The sequence below is a fragment of the Triturus cristatus genome, chromosome 11 (assembly GCF_964204655.1).
Source record: "Triturus cristatus chromosome 11, aTriCri1.1, whole genome shotgun sequence".
NCBI lineage: Eukaryota > Metazoa > Chordata > Amphibia > Caudata > Salamandridae > Triturus > Triturus cristatus.
Genome location: NC_140594.1, coordinates 1,082,261,282 through 1,082,280,658, shown reverse-complemented (window position 1 = coordinate 1,082,280,658; position 19,377 = coordinate 1,082,261,282). Strand labels below are relative to the sequence as shown.

Here is a 19,377-nt window from a genome sequence, read left to right as displayed (position 1 = left end):
ACTAGTTTAAAACATATGTAGTTACTCATAAAGACACTATTGAGACAGTCATTCACTGACTAACACACCCATACACACTCTCATCCACCTATATAGTCCTGAATACATGCTGTCTTCAACACATACAAACAGTGAGTCACTCATTCATGCATCTATGCGCTAGGCAATACCCCCCACCGAACCATACAGACACTCAGACACTCATACTGATACTCAAAAAAACAACTAATAACCCATATAGACACTCATGTAGCTACTCACCAACCCATGCAGCCACGTATACACAAAGTGAGAGACTGATAAAGATATTTACATATTTAAACATTACTCACTAACCCATGTATTCAATAAATACACTTAATCAGTCAGTTATACAATCAATTTTACAAAAAAGAAATCATCCATTTAGACACTTACATACCCATTTATTCTTCCATCGACCTTCAGATGTACATATATAAAACATATTTAATTTTCAGAAAAACACACATTCACTGGATGATGTCATCAGTGATGTCATCAGTGATGTCATTTGAAGTGTCATCAGTGATGTCATGAGTGATGTTACTGACCATGTCATGAGTGATGTAATATGTGACGTCATCAGCAGTGCATTGCGGGCGCGCGAGTTATAGTTAGGTGAACTAACTATAACGGAGGAATTTCAATTGTTTTGTACGAGTAAAATGTCCAGCTAACTATAACGCCCCTGAAACCTATGTTTTTTTTAGTGAATCTCTAAGGTTTTTTAAATGCTAATTTCTAACTATAACGTGCCTGAAACCTATGTTTTTTTCAGTGAATTTCAAAGGTTTTTTAAATGCTAATTTCTAACTATAATGTGCCTGAAACCTATGTTTTTTTCAGTGAATATATATATATATATATATATATATATATAATCCCACCTTAATTTAGTCAGTCAGACCATCCGGAAATGGGGAGGAGAATAAAATGCGGAAACAATTGGGGCCATATGTAATGATGAATTATAGCCTCCCTGTTATCTAGTGGGATGGGAGTGGGAAGGAGATAAAGGAGATAATTCCATTCATTAATCAATACAGATTGGATCCATAAGGATGAATGAATACAGATGGTGGTGGTGGCAAGTTTGCCATTCAGGCCTCTTTTAATGTGGTCTGAAATGTTGGGAACCTCATGTGGAGCTTAGTTGTCAATGGAAGTGAATTTAAGTGTGTACGCCACCAAGCCACCTTCTTAATTTGATTCCCCCATGGTGGAATGCATGCTTTATTTTATTTGAGTACACTGACCTGGGAAATTCTATGTTTTAAAATGTTTGTATTTAGTCTTACAGATACTATGGGGGTATCCACAAGGAAATGATGTCTTTGATCATTACTTTGAAACTGTATACACAGGTTTCCCTTAATTTACTGCAATATGGGTGGGGGATATGGTGTATTACTGGGCATAATGTAGAAAAACAGCCGCTAGAGCCACATACACAATTTTCCTCTTAGGTTGCAATACCTATGAAAAAAAAAATGTAAAGCTACTTTTGGCGCCTCCTTGGTCAAATAGGTTTCATGAACCACGTTTGGCACCTCTTGCGGGAAATGTAAAATGGGGGCCCATCATGGCCACAAAATGCATCTGAAATCATTGTGTTAAACATCTGGGCATGGATTAATGCTTTCCCTAGACATATGACTTTTCCAGCTTCTTCATCTGCGACAAAATGCCAGCAGAGTCCATCTGTTCAAAGGATGCTGGAACGCACTTGAATGCACCACCAGCAGAAATGCATGATCCTTCTGTTGCAAGGTCAACAAACGCCATTTTGTAAACCGGAAAGATGGCTGCTAGTCACATCATCAAAGCTGTTATGTTAGACTAAGTGGCCTATTCAAAGGATGCTGGAGGGCACCTGAATGCACCACCAGCATAAATGCATGACCCTTCTGCTGCAAGGTCAACACATGCCATTTTGTAAACCGTAAAGATGGCTTCTAGTCACATTATCAAAGCTCTTATGTTAGACTAAGTGGCCTGTTCAAAGGATGCTGGAACGCACCTGAATGCACAATAAGATTAAATGCATGACCCTTCTGCTGCAAGGTCAACAGACGCCATTTTGTAAACACTAAAGATGGCTGCTAGTCACATCATCAAACCTGTTATGTTGGATTAAGTGCCCTGGGATGAACAGAACGGAGATATGGCAGACAGACATCAAAGAAAAGGAAACATATGAGCCTCTGCCCTATAGAAATTCTTGCTAATGTTTGCTAAATTGAAGTTAATGAAGCTGATGGACTAAACATCATTACTGACAATGCAGCGGCTGAACCATTTTTTAGAGGGTGCTCATTGCGTGCGTGTTTTTGTTGTCTACAGTTTGTAACTTGCTCGAAGCCTAGAATGCTGTTTTTGCAGAAAAGCAGGAAGGACCCTCTGGGCATTTTGCTCCTGGGACTCATTTTAAAAATAGACCATGCGCAGAGCGTCTTCTCTGCCGCACAATGCAGATGCAGTGAGGTCTACAGAATGATGTGCGGCTTGCTTAGAACGTCCCTATTTGCATATTTGATATATATGCAGTGCATCCTCAATTTACATGAAATTACAGTAACAAATGTTCCAGTAAATGGAAATAAATGCAGAAAATTAACATTTTAATTTTTCTCTATGATTGCGATCAGCTTTTTACAATGCGCGAGATAACAGAAAAAACACACCAGGAAGCAGCCCTCTTCCAATCCACCGGGGTAACGGATGGCTCTCGGCTATTTATAGTACAAGCAATCAGAGTAATTTATTTCTCTTTTTTTGAGAAATACTGCTATTGATTATGCTTCAGATTGGGTTTTTATGTTAATTGTGTCTCAGAATGTTTTCAAATTAAAGTATGTATCTTCGTCTGCACTTCTGCTCCGCGGGACGAGGGCGGCGGGAACATACAGATTTATTCCACGTTCCTATATTATTAACTGAATTAAATTATTGATCATTTTGCCATTATCGATCTGAGTTCCCCTCGGTTTATTTCATGTTCATATATAAAAGATGGCCATGCAAATGATCTTTCCAGCAGCCCTCAAACACTCGCCCCCGCCGCCCGCAGAGCTTTTAATCTTTTAGCTGCACTCTGATGTTGTAAATAACACAAGTGCACGTGGTTCACACGCTGACGCTTGTCATGGAGGAGGGCTGTGGGGATGGTAGAAGTCATCTGTGGAAGAAATATTTCCTCAAGCACCCGCATCAGCTCACAGAGCATCTCTTCCGCCTGCCACAGAGATTTCAGTCTCTCAGCTACACCCTGGTTTTGTAAACAGCACGACTACATTTGGGCTACACAACACTGGTAGACACAAAGCTTGTAACAGAGCAGTGCTGTGGCCAAGCAATCTGTGTCAGAAATATTCTCTCAAATACCAGCATCATGTCATGTAAACATCTCTACCTCCTCCCACAGAGATTTTACACATTCGGCAACAACTTGGAGCTGTAAACTCCACAACTGCATTTAGGCTACACAGCACTGAGGGGCAAATAGTCTGTAATAGAGGAGTGCTGTGGTGCTGGTAGAAGTAATCTGTATCAGAAATGTTTTCCCTAATGCCATCTTTATGCACAGCACCGTCTATATCACCCCACCACACAGATCCCCTAATCTAGAGACACTCTGGCCCTGATTGTGAGTGTATTGGTGTTTTCTGACCCCTGTGCAAAATCCTGTTAGTCGGAATTCCGAGTTGGGTGTTATTTAACGCAACCAGAAATTACTTGGGGGCAGAGTTACAATCCCCGTATGGCACATTTGCGTCGCCGTTGCGTCACTTTTGTGATGCAGCGGCGGCGCACAGCCAGCGCCATGAGGCGGGGTATTTACAACGTGACACATCTAGGGACATGCGTCACGTTGTAAAGCCCAGCGCCACATGTGGGCGTTCCAGCCCTGGGGGGGGGGGGGCATTCCGGCGCAGGAACGCCTCCTAAAAGTGGCTGTGTGACATCTACAAGATGTCACTCAGTCACTTTTACGGCCATGCTTCGTCAAAACCCTGCGCCTGCTTGAAGCTTGGGAATAGGGGCACCCGAGCCTTGCTGGAGCTGCGCAATGGGCCACCTTTCCACCGGGGGATGCGACACGCATCTGCCCATCCGTGCGCCATGATGCGCTGCATTGTAAATGCGGCGCATCAGTGGTGGCGTACGGGTGGGCAGATGCATCACAACTCTTCTGACGCATCCCTGCTGATTAGCAGAGATGCGCCAGAAATAGTAAATCTGCCCCTTGGTGTATTACTCAATCCTGTTGAAATTGAACAGGGAAAAAGTGTACAATGTTTACTATACTATGCGGATTTTGGTGCATTAATCAGCAAGACCTGCGTGTTAAAGCCTCAAATCTTGTAATATGTGCTATTTAAGCAGGTGGTAAGCCCTACCCCCAAAGGACTTAACTCGGACCAGTGTTCGGACTAGACAAGGCCCTTTCGGTCCTGGCTCCAGTGCTTCAAAGCTCCTGCCTTGCTCCTCTCTCACGTTCTCTTCTCTCGCTCTCTCACTTGCTATCTTGCCACTATATCTCACTTGCATGACCTTTGTTCTTGTCTCTGTACTTATTTTCTGTACTCTTTGCTCTGTCCCTGCTGTCCTTGAGTGCCCTTTGTGTTGCCTCTATTTGTCACTCTTTTTAATCATTTGTGCCTTTGTTTTGCCCCACTTTTTCCCCCTATTTTTCAGCATGTGGGCCCGTGCTTTTGTTTATATCTGTCACTCTTTTTCACCTTCTGTGTGCTTGTAAAGTGACACGTTTGTCACATAATCTTAGCATTTGTGCTGTTTTTATCATTTTTATCTCTTCGTTTCAGCATTTGTGCCATTGCTTTTTATACTCATTTTGCCATTGTTTCTCACCAATTTGACTCAAGCAAATTTGCAAACTACCTACCAATCTTCCTCCTAGCGTACTGAGCCGAGGTCCTAGAAAAAGCCATCAACAGATGCCTCGCCAACTACCTTACAAACCACCAGCTCCTCAAAAGCACCTAATCAGGATGTAGACCCTACCACACCATGGAGTCAGTCCTCCTCACAACAACAGATAACTTCCAGAGGATCCTAAACACAGGGGAAACCACAGCCCTCATTCTAATAGAACTCTCAGCGGCCTTCAACACGGTCTCCCACCCTATCCTGATCAGATGACTGTACAAGACTGGTGTTCAAGGACCCACCCTCCAATGGATCTGCTCATTCCTAGACAGAAGAACCCAAACAGTCAACTTTGAACCTTACTCCTCAGAAGCTCATGGACTCATCTGGGGAGTATCTCAAGGTTACTGTTAATCAGCCCTAAAATCTTCAGCATCTACATGACTCTAGTGGCCTTCGTCATCTGCGCTCATGACATCACAATCTTATCCTACGCTGAAGGCACAAAACTGATACTCTCTCTCTCGGACAAATCCACCATAATAAGGAACATCTTCATCATTTGTGTGATCAAAGTGGTCACCTAGGCCATATTAAATTTAGGGCGTACTGTCCTTGTTTGCACCATGACGCAAACAGGGACAGTGCAGCCTATTACAATGAATGTTCTGCTACCAGGGCAACCATGAACTCGCACTGCCATGGGAGCAGCACATTCAGCGAAATATGGAGCGGCTGATTCCAAGCCGCTCCATGTTTCTCTGTGCAGGCAGCAATCTGCTTGTACTTTAAAGAGTGGTTAGTGACGGCACCCACCTACAGAAGGATGTCTGAGGGGTCAATGGGACCCCCTTTCTCCCCTTCAGATGTCTGCCTTCAGGGGCGCACCAACAGCGCACCATCTTTTTCGGTTGCACTTTGAGTGCGCCTCCAATAAGCACTCTATAAGGTGCGGACAGAGAGGCAAAGTGAGTCACTCATTTGCTTGGGGGCACACCCCAATGCAAATGATGGTCCACCCTCTGAACACCCTCTGAAGATATCGCTTCTTCAGATATCTAATGTGATGCGCCAGCACTATCAGTATTATAGAAGGGGCCACACAAGTGTCTGTGGCACCTTCAGTAATACTCGGGGGTGCAGAAAGCGAGTGCACATTCCTGTTGTGACCCTTGGGCACTATATGTAATGTGTCCCCTGGATGAAGTCCAACTCTCCTAAGCTAAACACTGATACAACAGAAGTGGTGATATTCGAAAAGGTTGCTTCACTGTAAGACTCCATTTGGTGGCTTACAGACCTTGGACAAACTCCCATCCCCAGCACACAACAATAAACCTCAGGATCATTATTGACAATATACTGGACATACCTGCCCAGGTCAATACAGTCACTGTGACCTATTTCCACACTGAGGATGTTAATAAAGATATACAAGAAGCTACCAAACAGCACAAGAAAAACCGCCACACAAGCACTCATAGCCAGCAGTCTAGATTATAGGAGCTCCTTCTATGTAGCAATCATCAAGCAACTAATGAAAAGATTACAGACCATCCAGATTTCAGCTGCCTGACTCGTCCTAAATCTTCCACGCAGGTCACACATCACACCACACTTAAGGGAGCTCCACTGGCTCCTGATGCACAAGTGTGCACACATCAAATACTTCACCCACATATACAAAGCATTACACAACTCAGGCCCAGCCTACTGAACCACTGCATACATTCCACCAACCTTCCAAGCACCTAAGCTCAGTTGGACACTTCCTAGCACGCGTTCCATGCATCCATAGAAGCAGATCTAGTGGTCGAGCCTTCTCATATAACGCATCTAAAGCATGGAACGACTTCCTCCTCCACATCAGAGCCTCCTCTTCATTCCTTGACTTCCAAAAGAAGTTGAACACTTGTATCTTTTTGTAACTCCCCTACTGGGACTAGTTTCACACACCTAAGAAGTGCTAGTAAATACCCACGGGGGATAGTGCCGTATACAAACACATATAATGTAACATAACACATAGTTTTTGCATAAATTACCTAATTTATATATTGTTTTTTTGAGGTGCGAAAAATGGTGCCTTGATTCTGAGCAAATTGGAATCAGTGCTTGTGATGTTGTAAATAACACCAATGCAAGTGGATAGCAATGCTGAAGGTATTAAAACATGTCATAGAGGAGGTTATATGTCAGAATATCGAGTACAGAAATATTGAAAAGCATAATTTAATGATTTAAGTACTGAGAACCACAATTTTGTGAAGGTAATGATGTATAGGTAAGTATGGAATCAATATTTTAACTCCACATCCCATAACTTCAAGTTACATATTGTCAAGGTACATATGTAAACCAACACTTACCTATATACACTTAACTTCACAATATAATGGTAGCAGATATTATGCCCATCATATTTTTGCAAGACGATATTTTGTCTTTGATATTCTGATAGCATACTGGTAGAGGTGTGCTATGATTGTGGTAGAAGTCATTTGTATGAGGAATATTTTGTTCAAAACCCACATCTCACCATAGTAGCACTCCTCCCACTTTCCACCGAACTTTTCAGGGCAGATATATTAAAATGGTGCACTATTTAGGGCCTCATTACTATGTCTGGTGGAAAGCCTCTGCCCGACAGTCGGAATTCCCTATACCGCGTCAGAATCCTTCCGACCTACTCGGTCGGCTTACAATCCGCCCGACCGATTACGATGATCACGGTCGGAAACTAAACCACACGGTCATTCTGAATCAGTTCCAACTGGCTCTCAGAGTATCCATGTGACGGTCAGAACTGCATTGTGCACCTCTATGAACAGCGTTGCCGACCAACCAATTACGATGTCGATTCCCAACAGCCTTTTCGAGTTGGCCTGTCTGACATGAAAAGGCTGTCGGCAAGTGTCTTTGGGGACACCCAGCAAGGCCCGCTTCATCCTGCGGCCTCTGGTTGGGGGCCAAGGGGGTACCTATGGGACCCCCCTGTAAAACCCTGCACTATGTGGCAGGCACCGTGGGGGCCTTTAACAGGGTGCAGGGTTTTACACACACCACCCATTTCCACATAGGAGCCTGTTAGAACTGGGGGTCTCTAGTTGGCGGAGGTAGGTACCTTTGACCAAATAGGGACCCTTGCTTCTAGTCAGGGGAATGGGATACACTTCTAAAATAACCCCTGCTCACCCTCTTGGTAGCTTGGCACGGGCAGTCAGGCTTATCTCAGAGGCAGTGTGTAAAGCATTTGTGAATACATACAGTAATACAGTGAAAACACTACAAATGGACACCACACCAGCTTAGAAAAATAAGTAATCTTTACTCGACCTCACACAAGACCAAATACCAAAAATTCACAATACTGTAATCAAAAATAGACATTAAAATAGTAGAAATAGTTTAGTTCAAGGTAGACGGTAAATGCAACACTTTACTCTCAAAGTACCTTTAGATGCGTCAGGCAAAGCAAGCAAGAGGGTCGCAGGGAAGTTGATGCGTCATTCCTTACACTCAGGGGAGTAGATATGTCGGTTCCTAACTGCTTCGCAGGGGAGTTGAGGCTCGCTTCCTTACTGTGTGGGGAGTTGATGTGTCGTTTCTTACTGCGGTTCGGTGATGATGCGACAAAATGGTGCCTCGATGCGATGTGACAATTCGGCAAAATGACGTCATGATGCGATAACGTTGGATGCAATGCATGCACGCCTGGCGGCCGTGCGGCGGACTCAGTAACTTCTGAGCCGTGACAGGCCCTGCGATGCGCTTCTCCGGTGATACGATGGCAACTTCTGTGGCGGTGACAAGCTTCTCCTGTGATGCAACGTGTTTATTTGGTGATCTGATGGCGAACAGCTGCGGCACGCTTCTTCGGCGATGCAACGGCAACTGCTGCAGCGGTGACACGCTTCTCCTCGTTGTGTTGCACTTCCAGCTCCCAGCAACACGCCGTCTTCTCAGAGGGCCCAAACAACAGTAGGCACCTCGCTGCAGGTAGAATTCCCAGCAAGGAAATTCAGGGGGAGCTGGTGGTGAAGTCTTTCTATCCCTGAGACTTCAGAACAGGAGGCAAGCTCAGCTTCAAACCCTTGGAGATCTTCCTCAAGAATGTAAAAGTGCACACAAAGTTCCTTTTCTCCTTTCCTTGGCAATAAAGTAACCTCTGCAGGCCAACCCCAACAGCATAGCACAGGGGCAGTCTTCTCCTTCAGCTTCATTGGTTCATCTCCTTGGCATAGTTTCGTCTTGATTACCAGAAGTGATCTCAAGTTCTGGGTCCCCCCTTTTATACACCAAAATCCTTTGTCTCTGAAGGCAGAGTGTCTGTACCTAGTCCAAACCGGTTCTTGGTGCAATCTGCCAGTGCACAACTTCTTCCTTTGTCAGTGTGGGCCAGGGTCATCAGACACACCACAGGAGGTGGAGCCAGCATTGTGGAAGGCAAGCACAGCCCTATTCATGCCAAGGTGCTACTCCTCCCACCACTCCTCATGCAGATAGGTCTATTCAGCCTTGTGCTGACTCACCCTGTCTCCTGGAGAAACCCCAGCCCCTGTCACCCACAAACCAGACATGGAATACACAACCTAGCAGGGGCAGCCTTGGATGGTTAGGCAAGAAAATACCTACTTTCTAAAAGTGGTATTTTCAAACACCGAATGCTAAACCAACTTCAATAAAAGATGTATTTTATCATTCTGAGTTCAGGCATACTAAACTCGAATTTCTACCTAGTTCCCTGAGTCAGTTAGGATTATAAGATGTTTTAATCAAACTGCCCATTCTGGCCTATGGGAACAGGTAGCCTTGCAATAGTTCAAAACGATGTTGGCTGTAATTCACTATCAGGACATGCTACACACATCAGGGCATGTCTTAACTTTTACATACAATGCACCCTGCCCTTGGGCCTACTTTAGGGGTGACAAAAATGTAGAAAAGGGATGGTTTAGAGACTGGCAAGTGGGTGCACTTGCCAAGTCGACATGGCAGCCCCAGGCTGCACACAGGCTCTGCAATGGCAGGCCTGAGTCACATTTTACAAGCTGCTTCAGTGGATGGCACAGCCAGTGCTGCAAGCCCACCAGCAGCATTTGATTTACTGGCCTTGGGCACACATGGTGCACTGTACTAGGGTCTGAAAAGTAAATCAAAGGAACCAATCATGGAGTCACTAATCCAATACAACACTTTATAATAGGGAGCCCTTGCACTGTGGCACTGAATAGCAGTGGCACAGTGCCCAAAGCATCTAGACCAGCAAAACATACATCAAAAACACAGGAGGCAACAGCAAAAAATGGAAGGGAGACCCACGCCAATGGTGCCAGGTCTAACAAAGCCTTTGTTGTCAGGTGGAACACGGGCTCCCATAGGGAACAATGGGACTCAGACCGAACAGTGTTCGGTCACATCGTAATCGGTTGGGCGGAACCGCCGACCGCAAGTCGGTCAGTTTCCGAATCCGAGACAGTGTCAGACAGAAAGTTTCCGCCCGACATCCTAATGAGGCCTTAGTGTAGCAACCAAAGTTGATGTTCTGTGTTGCGCAAGGAGGAAGATAGTGCAGACCACATCTACAACCATATGATGTTGCTGCTGTCATCCCCTGCATTGGTGTTCAAACAGGCTGCATAATGTCATGCACACACCTTGGCACCATAGGCAAATGGTGGATATGTGATGTTTATCAGACATTTTGTGGTGGAAAGGAATTCTGTCAGTTCAAAACACTGTGCTTAGATTAACTTTAAATATTTCCCCACATTGTAAGTGTGCTTACAGTGCACCACACATCACACATACTGTACTAGAAAGGTAAGGAGACGTTTTAATTAGTGCCTGCCTCAGTGAGCAGGTTTTTTTTTGCACAAAGTCCTGTCTATCATTGTTGATAGATGGAGCTGTCCATCAAATACTATGGGTGGTTGCATGGGAAACCCTCCACCACGTCACTGTACCACCCATTAGATTCATCTTAGAGGCAAAGTAAAGCAAAGCAGCACAACGCATTATTCACATGACTTTACTAACTATTTTTTAGTGCAAAACCAATTTCAAACTGGAAGGTAAATGGCTCATGAACGCTTTGTGCCGGTTTGAATCACTTTTTGTTGCTTTGCTCCAACTCAGTGCTTAATTTGAGCAGGTGCTTTCCGGTGCTCAGCACCGGCACCTTAATCCTCAGCACCGGTGCTTATAGCACCAGATAAGGACACACTCATTTGGAAGGCATGTGATCTTCTACAGAATCAGAGGATGTTGAGCCACGCAGAAGACTTGAACCCTGTTCCCCAGCTCCGAAATCGGCAGCTCTAGCAATTAGGCCAAGTCCTCTACTGAATAATAAGTGCCGGGGCTCTAGTCAGGAGGCAGTTTGCACCAGCACATTTCTCCTGTTAGCGCTGCCTCCTGAAGAGAGCCCCGGCACTTCTTATTTTACAAATTAACCACTGCTCCAACTCAAAGTGTTTATAAATCTGCCCTTTAGTCTTTTAGGGGCATATTATCAAACACGGCGTTAACATTATCGCCGCTTTAGCAGCAGAAAACTGATGCTAAAGCGGCGATATTGGGCTTGATAATATGCCGCAGAGAATTCCCATAGAAGCCCATGTTGACACCAGAACAAGGGCTTCTATGGGAATTCTCAAGGGCATATTATCAAGCCCATAATCGCCGCTTTAGCGACAGTTTTCTGCCGCTAAAGTGGCGATAATGTTAACGCCGTTTCTTGATAATATGCCCCTTCGTGAGCTCTGGTGTTGTAAACAATGCAAACGTACAAGGGTCACAACACTAATAAAAATAATTTTGTTCCATGGAGGACTGCAGTGGTGGTAGGAATCAAGGGGCATATTTACAAGGCGGCGATAGAAAATTATCGCGGCTTTAGCGGCCGTTTTCGGATGAAAAGCGGCGATAATTCTATCGCCTAATTAGCAAGGTCACGCTAACGCGTGAAACCTTGCATTAGCACCCGTATTCTTAACGCCCAGCTTTGCATCTCTAATGAGATGCAAAGTGGGCGTTCCTGACCTGACAGGAGAAATGTCGCTAAGCGACATTTCTCCTATCATCAAGCCCCACGCTATGAAGCATAGCGGCAGGAAAAGTAGCGATAACCCCTGTTATCGCTACTTTCCTTACGCCTGCTTCAGGACTGACTTATCCATGATATCCTATGGAAGGCGGATATCATGGCTAAGTTTGTGAGTCACTATCAACAAGCTAACGCCACATGTCATGAGATTATCGCTGGGTTTCCAGCGATAATCTCACGTTAGTCAGTTAGCGCAAGGATTTTTATCGCTTTTGAGATAAGCGTTGCTAATAGCACGCTATCTCAGCGATAAAAATCCATGCTAGCCGGCGATAATTATCCTAGCGCTAAGTGCGCTTAGCGATAATTATCGCCGGTTGTTACTGATATGCCCCCAAATATTTCTCTAACTCTATTTTCATGCCCTAGCAACTTCTTTCCGACCCCAAACAAACTTTTAATATTGTTGCTGTACTCTTATGTTGTAATTAATGCAGATGCGTGTGGGTCACAGAACCAATGGGATAGCGTTTGCCAGAGGTGTGCTGTGGTAGTGGTAGCAGTCATGTGTATGAGAAATGTTTACTCTCCTACTTACTTCATGGGATTGTAACATCTCCCCGCCCAAATAGCTTTTAAACTTTTAGCTACACTCATTCTTATAAATAACACAAGTGCATGTGAATCACAGAACTGAAGGAAATTCCACTTGCCCGAGAGAAGTGATGTGGTGGTGGAAGAAGCCATCCGTCTCAGAAATGTGTTCCCAGTACTCACGTCACTTCATAGAAACATCACTCCCATCCAGCATCCAATAAAGCTTTTAGTTTTTTTTAGCCACACTCTTGTGTTGTAAACCACACGAGTGCATGTGGAGTCACAACACTGCTATCATTAAGCATGTCCTTGCGGGGTGCTGTGGAGTTGTGCATATGATCTGTATCAGAAATATGTCTTTATACACACAATTCATGCCCTACTTACACCTCCTCACACCTCACAGTTGTCTTCATCTGTCAGTCACACTCTGATGTAATTCACACTTAAGGACATATAGCCTGCTATAGACGAATGTTGTAATGGTGGTAGAAGTCATCTGCATCGTTAAGGTTTTCTGTAAAACTCACTTGATACATCTCTCCCACCCCTACAGAGTTTTCAGTCATTTAGCTACTCTAAGATGCTGGAAGTAAGAAAAGTGCATATTGGTCACAGCACTCAAAGAAATGAATGGGCATATTTACAAGAGGATATCGCCACCAGCGATTTACCCTTCTCCCATTTTACAAAGCGGCCTTGTAAATAAGGCCCCTTTTCACGCTTCACTTATGGCCTTATTTACAAGAACCTTGCACCACCGGTAAATTCCTTCTTCCGATGTTAATACTGATGCACCTGACACGCAAGGGGCTTGTAAATAAGCCCTTTGCAATGGGTGTTGCAGTGGGCGTTCCGCCGCAACAACCATTGCTTTTTGACGCTACCCTATGTTTACAAGGATGAGGCAGCAGCGCCAAAAACTAAGGCCAGGTAAAACCTGGTCTTAGGTTGGGGATACGAGGAGAAATTATTAAGTTCTCCTAATATTTTGCTCTTTCTATGTGTGCTACATTCTGCAGCATACTTAGAAACAGCAATTTGCCTTTCAAGATTTTTTATGTGCAGGAAGGTGTCCCTTCCTGCACATAAATAATCACCCCTGCAGTGCCGGCACCCTTGCAACATGGCGCAAGGGTGCATGTGCTGGCGCTGGGCAGGTTTTGTTTAGCACCAGTGGGTGCGCTGTGTTTTTGTAAATACAACACATCCCTGCATTTAAAAAATGTACATTTTGGCGTAACACCACACTCCAACATTTTATTGTAAATAACCCTTCTGAGTTTATAATTGGGGAGCGGTGTGGTGGTGAAAGCGGTCAGCTCCATCGGAAGTGCTTGCTCTAATACCTGTGTAAGGCGCTAGTGACATCTGCCAGGCATTACTCCAAGTGTTACCTGTGAGCATGGTTGAGGGCCAGGTCAGGTCTCCTCATCCGCAGGTAGCAGGCCACAAGCTTTGTCTCAATGAAGCTGGCAACACTTGAGATGTCTTCTGCTGATGCTTCAAATGGTCTTCCTAGAGCTGCACCTTTACTGCAAAGCTTCACAACACAAACAAAAAAAATTGGTTGCAAATCTCTTTATGGACTACTCAGGCGGCATTAAAACAGTAAACACCATTTTCAGAATGAAAGAAGAAACAATGTCAATGTCTAAAACCCAGTTGGCTTGCACCTACCTTAATTATCACAGTTGAGTCAATTTGTCTCTCCTGGCATGATATATTGGCTGCCTAGCTTTTGGCTTTATTTGAACTGTATGTGTCAGGTGATGTGAGATAGGTACATCCTTTTCTCTGGCAATGTGACTATTTGGCCTGATTTCTTTCATTTCTAGCCATATTTCATTCTTTCCATTATTTTTGCACACAGGCGACTTAAAAGAACAAGTTGAGGGTTTTCTTTAATGCGGCTATCGAGGGGTTTTTCATGACAGCAATGGAAGCAATATGACCAGACATGTGAGCCATCCTTAAAACAAACCAACAATGGAGGTAATTTCAGTGATAAATACAAAATTTGGGGATGTTCATGTTTTAATTTATTAATTTAGAGGAATTCCGCAAAAGGAACGCACCAGTAATGATATGTAAGAAGTAGCTGCCATACAAAACTACACCCTACTGAAGAAGTAAATAAAATACCCCAAATCAGCTGTTTATTGCCATTGATGGAAAAATGTTGGAAGCAGCTGGCAGTGACAAATTGCAAGGAAAATTGCAAGGGATCATAGTGTTAAGCTATGGGAGGAGAGGAAAGAGTTTTGATGTGACTGAGCTGAATGTATGACGTTACATCACATACATTCACAACACGGTATTTTACATCACGTTCGTTACAACGCAAGTTACAATGACTTGCGCTGGAGGGCGCTGGACTTAGGAATAGTATGATTTACTATCCTTTGTGCCCCCATCTCCTCTCCCCACTACATATGTCATAAAGAATTAGGGTTGCATTTTTTAGGGGATTTTATTCATGCTCGCCCTGCTCATTTTTGGCTGGCTATTTGGAAAAATCCTGCCGCTAAATTGACTAGGGATATTATAGAGGATTGTTTATGTTGTGACAGAGGCATGTCCATCCCTTGGCTTTCTGGGGTGCAGAGCGTTCTTGGTAGTGCGAATTTTCAAAATGTTTTTTCTGATCCCACCACCATCCAGCTCCCACCCAAGTCTGTACTCAAACAAGCTCTCTATACACTGCTCAGTGACGAAAGGGTGGCGAGAGAGTCCTTGAAACCTAGTGTTACTAGATACCTAGCCCGTAATCTTTTAACTTATCCCATACCCAGCTACTTAACTCTCCCAATGAGCCACTGGGAGCGAGGCCTCTTATTTCGCCTTAGGGCTGGCACTATCAAAAATGCTCTTAGTTTCCCGCTATGGAATCATAATGATCAAATTGTCGAGCCGTGCCCATGTGATTGCCGGAGTGATCAAACAATTTTACATTTCTTATTCTTTTGTAAATTAAATGGTTTTTAACTCCGTATTTTAAAAAATTGAAACCGATTAGCCTGGATGTCGCACTTTCAATGATATTAACCCTGGATATTCATGAACTTGTTTTCCATGTGGGTTCCTTTTTAAAAACTGCGGTTCGTGTCCGTATGTCTTAAAGTATGAACGATTTGTTGCTTTTATCTTGTAAATACTTGCATATTGTACATCTGCAATGTTAATTGTATTTTGTGCTTTTATGGATTACTATTATCCGAATAAAGTTTTGAAACTTGATTTACTATTCCAACTCTAGCCTATGAAACAGTAGGGAAGGTGTTGAAATAGTAAATCATACTATTCCTTAGTTTAGAGTGCCATCCAGCGCAAGTCGTTGTAACGACTTGCGTTGTAATGACTGCGTTGTAAAGCTATCGCGGTGTAACAATCGCGTTGTAAAGGTCGTTCTTCGACTGAGCTCCTTCAGTGGACAAACAATCTTACCACAAAGTTACCCCAGCTTCTGTGAGGAATCTCTGGCATTCTGTTAGGCCCTCATTATGACGAACTAGTAAATTGCGGTCCCTGCATAATGTGGTTAGGGACCTGCAGAGTAGCGTGGGTTGCTAGCAGCCAGGGTGGACCGTTAGCACTCCCTGAGTCTCTTCCACCAGTCCAGTATTGAGAACCTTACCCCCAAGAACATCTATTAGAGGGGCCCCCGCTACGCCACTGGTAGGTCCAGCAATTATATATCTGTGTGAGTTTAGTGCACACGGCTGGCAAGAGTGCCCAGAGGGCATGACAAAGAAACACAATTGCTTTTATGCTACTTTTTCATGTCATGATTTGGTTTTCTTGTGTTTATTACTCTCAAATTAAAAATACAAAATTATTTAAAGCAAGGAAGAGGGTAATAGGGGGTCAAAATAACACCTGTGCTGCAAAAAGAGACAACATAGGCCCAAAAGCTAGGCACTGGATGCCAGCAGTGCTGATGAAGGAGCTCTTGAATTCTCTCCTTTAACAAAGAACAATGGTGAAAGGAGGAGGAAAAATACTTCACTTATCCGGAAAAAGGCTGAAAAATATAGGCCTTAAATCATGTAGATTTACATTAATGCCCTCGGTAAAGATTTAGATTGAGACCCATCTGTAAGCCACTCTTGTGATAGAAGTAAAAAGGAATGGATAAACATGGCTTCTAAATCTTCTTCAATTATGATTGGTTCTCCCATTATCAGTAGAATTCCTTGTTTTTTGGAAGAATTTCACATTACTTGTGATTTGCAAAGAAATGTGCGCATGGTATACAACCACTCTAGTAATCAAAAAGCATGTCAATACCCACTTCTTGGCAACCATTTGCACAGTGGATGCTGTCTGTCAGATGCAACTTCCACTCTAGGCATTTTTGGTAGCAGACCACACTCTCCCAGAGTCACCAAGAGACACTGTTTAAACATTAAAACTTTAGTCTATCTAAGGGAGCAGGTTACGCTTCCTCTATTTGCCAAATATCGAAAAGTGGAGATGGACAACCGCTCACCATTCCATCCCACGATCCCTGCATTTGCAGATAGTCATAAAGATTTTTAGAATAAATCCTGTCTCTTTAATATTGATGAGGACGTTTTCCACTGCCTTGGGCTGAGAAATCTGGTACAGAGCAAAGATTTGCCCAGGATGCACTACTCACACACAGGGCAATTCACAAAGGTAAAATTAGACCTGAAGTCTGGGGCCCCGATTCACAAAGGTAAACTTAGACCTGAAGTCTGGGGCCCTGATTCACAAAGGTAAATTTAGACCTGAAGTCTGGGGCCCCGATTCAAAAAGGTAAACTTAGACCTGAAGTCTAGGAGCTCGATTCACAAAGGTAAACTTAGACCTGAAGTCTGGGGCTCCGATTCACAAAGGTAAACTTAGACCTGAAGTCTAACGGCCGAATGCACAAATTTAAACATGGACCCAAAATCTAAGGGCCCGATTCACAAAGGTAAACTTAGACCTGAAATCTAGGGGACCAATTCACAAAGGTAGACTTGGACCTAAAGTCTAAGGGCCTGATGCACAAATTTAAACTTAAACCCAAAGTCTAAGGGCCCAATTGACAAAGGTAAACTTAGACTTCAAGTCTATATTTACCTTTGTGAATTGGGCCCAAAGGGCCATATGTAGGTAAATTACATTTACCGATTCTTAAATACCGAATTTTACCGATTAGGTATTTATGAATCGGTAAATGTAATGTAGGTAAAAAAATACCGAATCGGTAAGTGTCGGTATTTTAGAAACGGTATTTACCGATTCGGTAATGGCAACTGGCTTCCCATTCATTCCTATGGGCCTGGAGGCCCATAGGAATGAATGGGAAGCCAGTTGCCATTACCGAATCGGTAAATACCGATTCGGTAATGGGGGAGGCATCATCATGGGTGGCAGGGTGTCACATTGACACCCTGTTGCACCCCTGATTCGTCCATGCGTGCACATGTGGCGCACATACATGCCCTAAGGGCATGTATGTCTGCCACATTGCACACTTCAATGTGCACAAAAATGCATTTTTACACCTATTCGTCATTTACCACCAACTTTTAGTTGGTGGTAAATAACGAATCCCCACACCCACGACACACTCCCCCTACATCTCATTTCAGGATTCGGTATTTACCGAATCGGTAAAATTACCGATTCGGTAATTTTACCGATTCAGTAAATTACCGAATCCTGAAATGATCCCCCTACTTAGCAAAAGCCTAAATACCGGTCGGTAACGGTATATTTACTGAAAATCGGCCGTTACCGACCGGTATTAGGCTTCCTACATATGGCCCAAAGTGTGTAAACACAGCACTCCAATGCCACTTGGAGAACACACATTGAGGGGCGAAGCTGTGAACTAACATCATGATAGAAATGACTACCTCTAATGCAATACCTCAAGTGCTGTTCTGAACCTCCCTGCTGCTACAGCATACTTCTTTTGCCTGTAACAAGTGCTTGCATCCTTCAAAGACATCTGGAGCCATTTGTCTGTCTGTGGTCGAAGGTTGGAACTGGAAGCACCTATTAGATCCACAATTTCTCCCTCTTCAAGTGTCGGTTGCTCGCTGGTTGATGCTAGAGACTCCTCAAATTCATAGTTGATGTCCTGCTCATCCACATAGACCAACCTTGTCTCTACATCCATGATGCTTTTCAGCGGAATGCGTGGCAGGGGCACGGTCACTAATTGATAGTCAATTTCTAATATTCTAGGCTCCTTCCTTGTGCAAAACATCTCTTCGGTGTCACACTTCCGCTTAATGCTCAATCTCTGTAAATCAGTGCTTTGCTTTTCCTTTAAAATGTTTGCTTGTTTAGCTCTGTCCACCAACATTTCTTCCAGTGGTCCATCACAGGATCTGAAGATCCCCTGTGCAGGTACAGGGATGCCTATATTAATTTCATGGATGATGTTTGCATTATTGCTTGAGTTTGCTCTCTGGGACACGCCATGCGGGCTTGCACTGTTCACACCACTCTCGCAGTGTTCACTTCTTGACTCCATGCCGCCCAAGTACCTAAAATAAATATGTAAATGTCAAAGTTGAACTAGAGAAAAAGCCAGGAAGCCACACTAGTAGGTACATGTGAAGCCTGGATCTACCCTGTTAACAATGGGCCACTTTTAACCTAGTCCATCACTTTTCAGAATACTGCAAAATAAGACATTGCTAAAGACTGACTTCCATTTTGGGCTGCATTAAGGGGCAACACTTTGGTACATCGTTGTAATGGTAAAATATTTGTCTTCATTTATTTTTCCACCGACCAGTGATGCCTTTCAGTTACAAATATACATGTTCACATTTTGGCAGTGTTGAAAACAC

At 43.8% G+C, this 19,377-nt stretch overlaps 1 protein-coding gene across 1 annotated transcript in view; it reads right to left on the bottom strand.

Annotated features, from left to right (window-relative positions):
- The window catches only part of SPATA16 (spermatogenesis associated 16), a 483,092-nt gene extending 464,037 nt beyond the window's left edge, over positions 1-19,055 (bottom strand). The window contains exons 1-2 of the mRNA XM_085633135.1: positions 18,444-19,055; positions 13,954-14,099 (exon numbers count right to left, since the gene is read on the bottom strand). Coding sequence (XP_085489261.1) covers positions 13,954-14,099; positions 18,444-19,055 — 758 coding nt within the window. The remainder of the gene's footprint in view (positions 1-13,953; positions 14,100-18,443) is intronic.
- Positions 19,056-19,377: the final 322 nt, after the last annotated feature.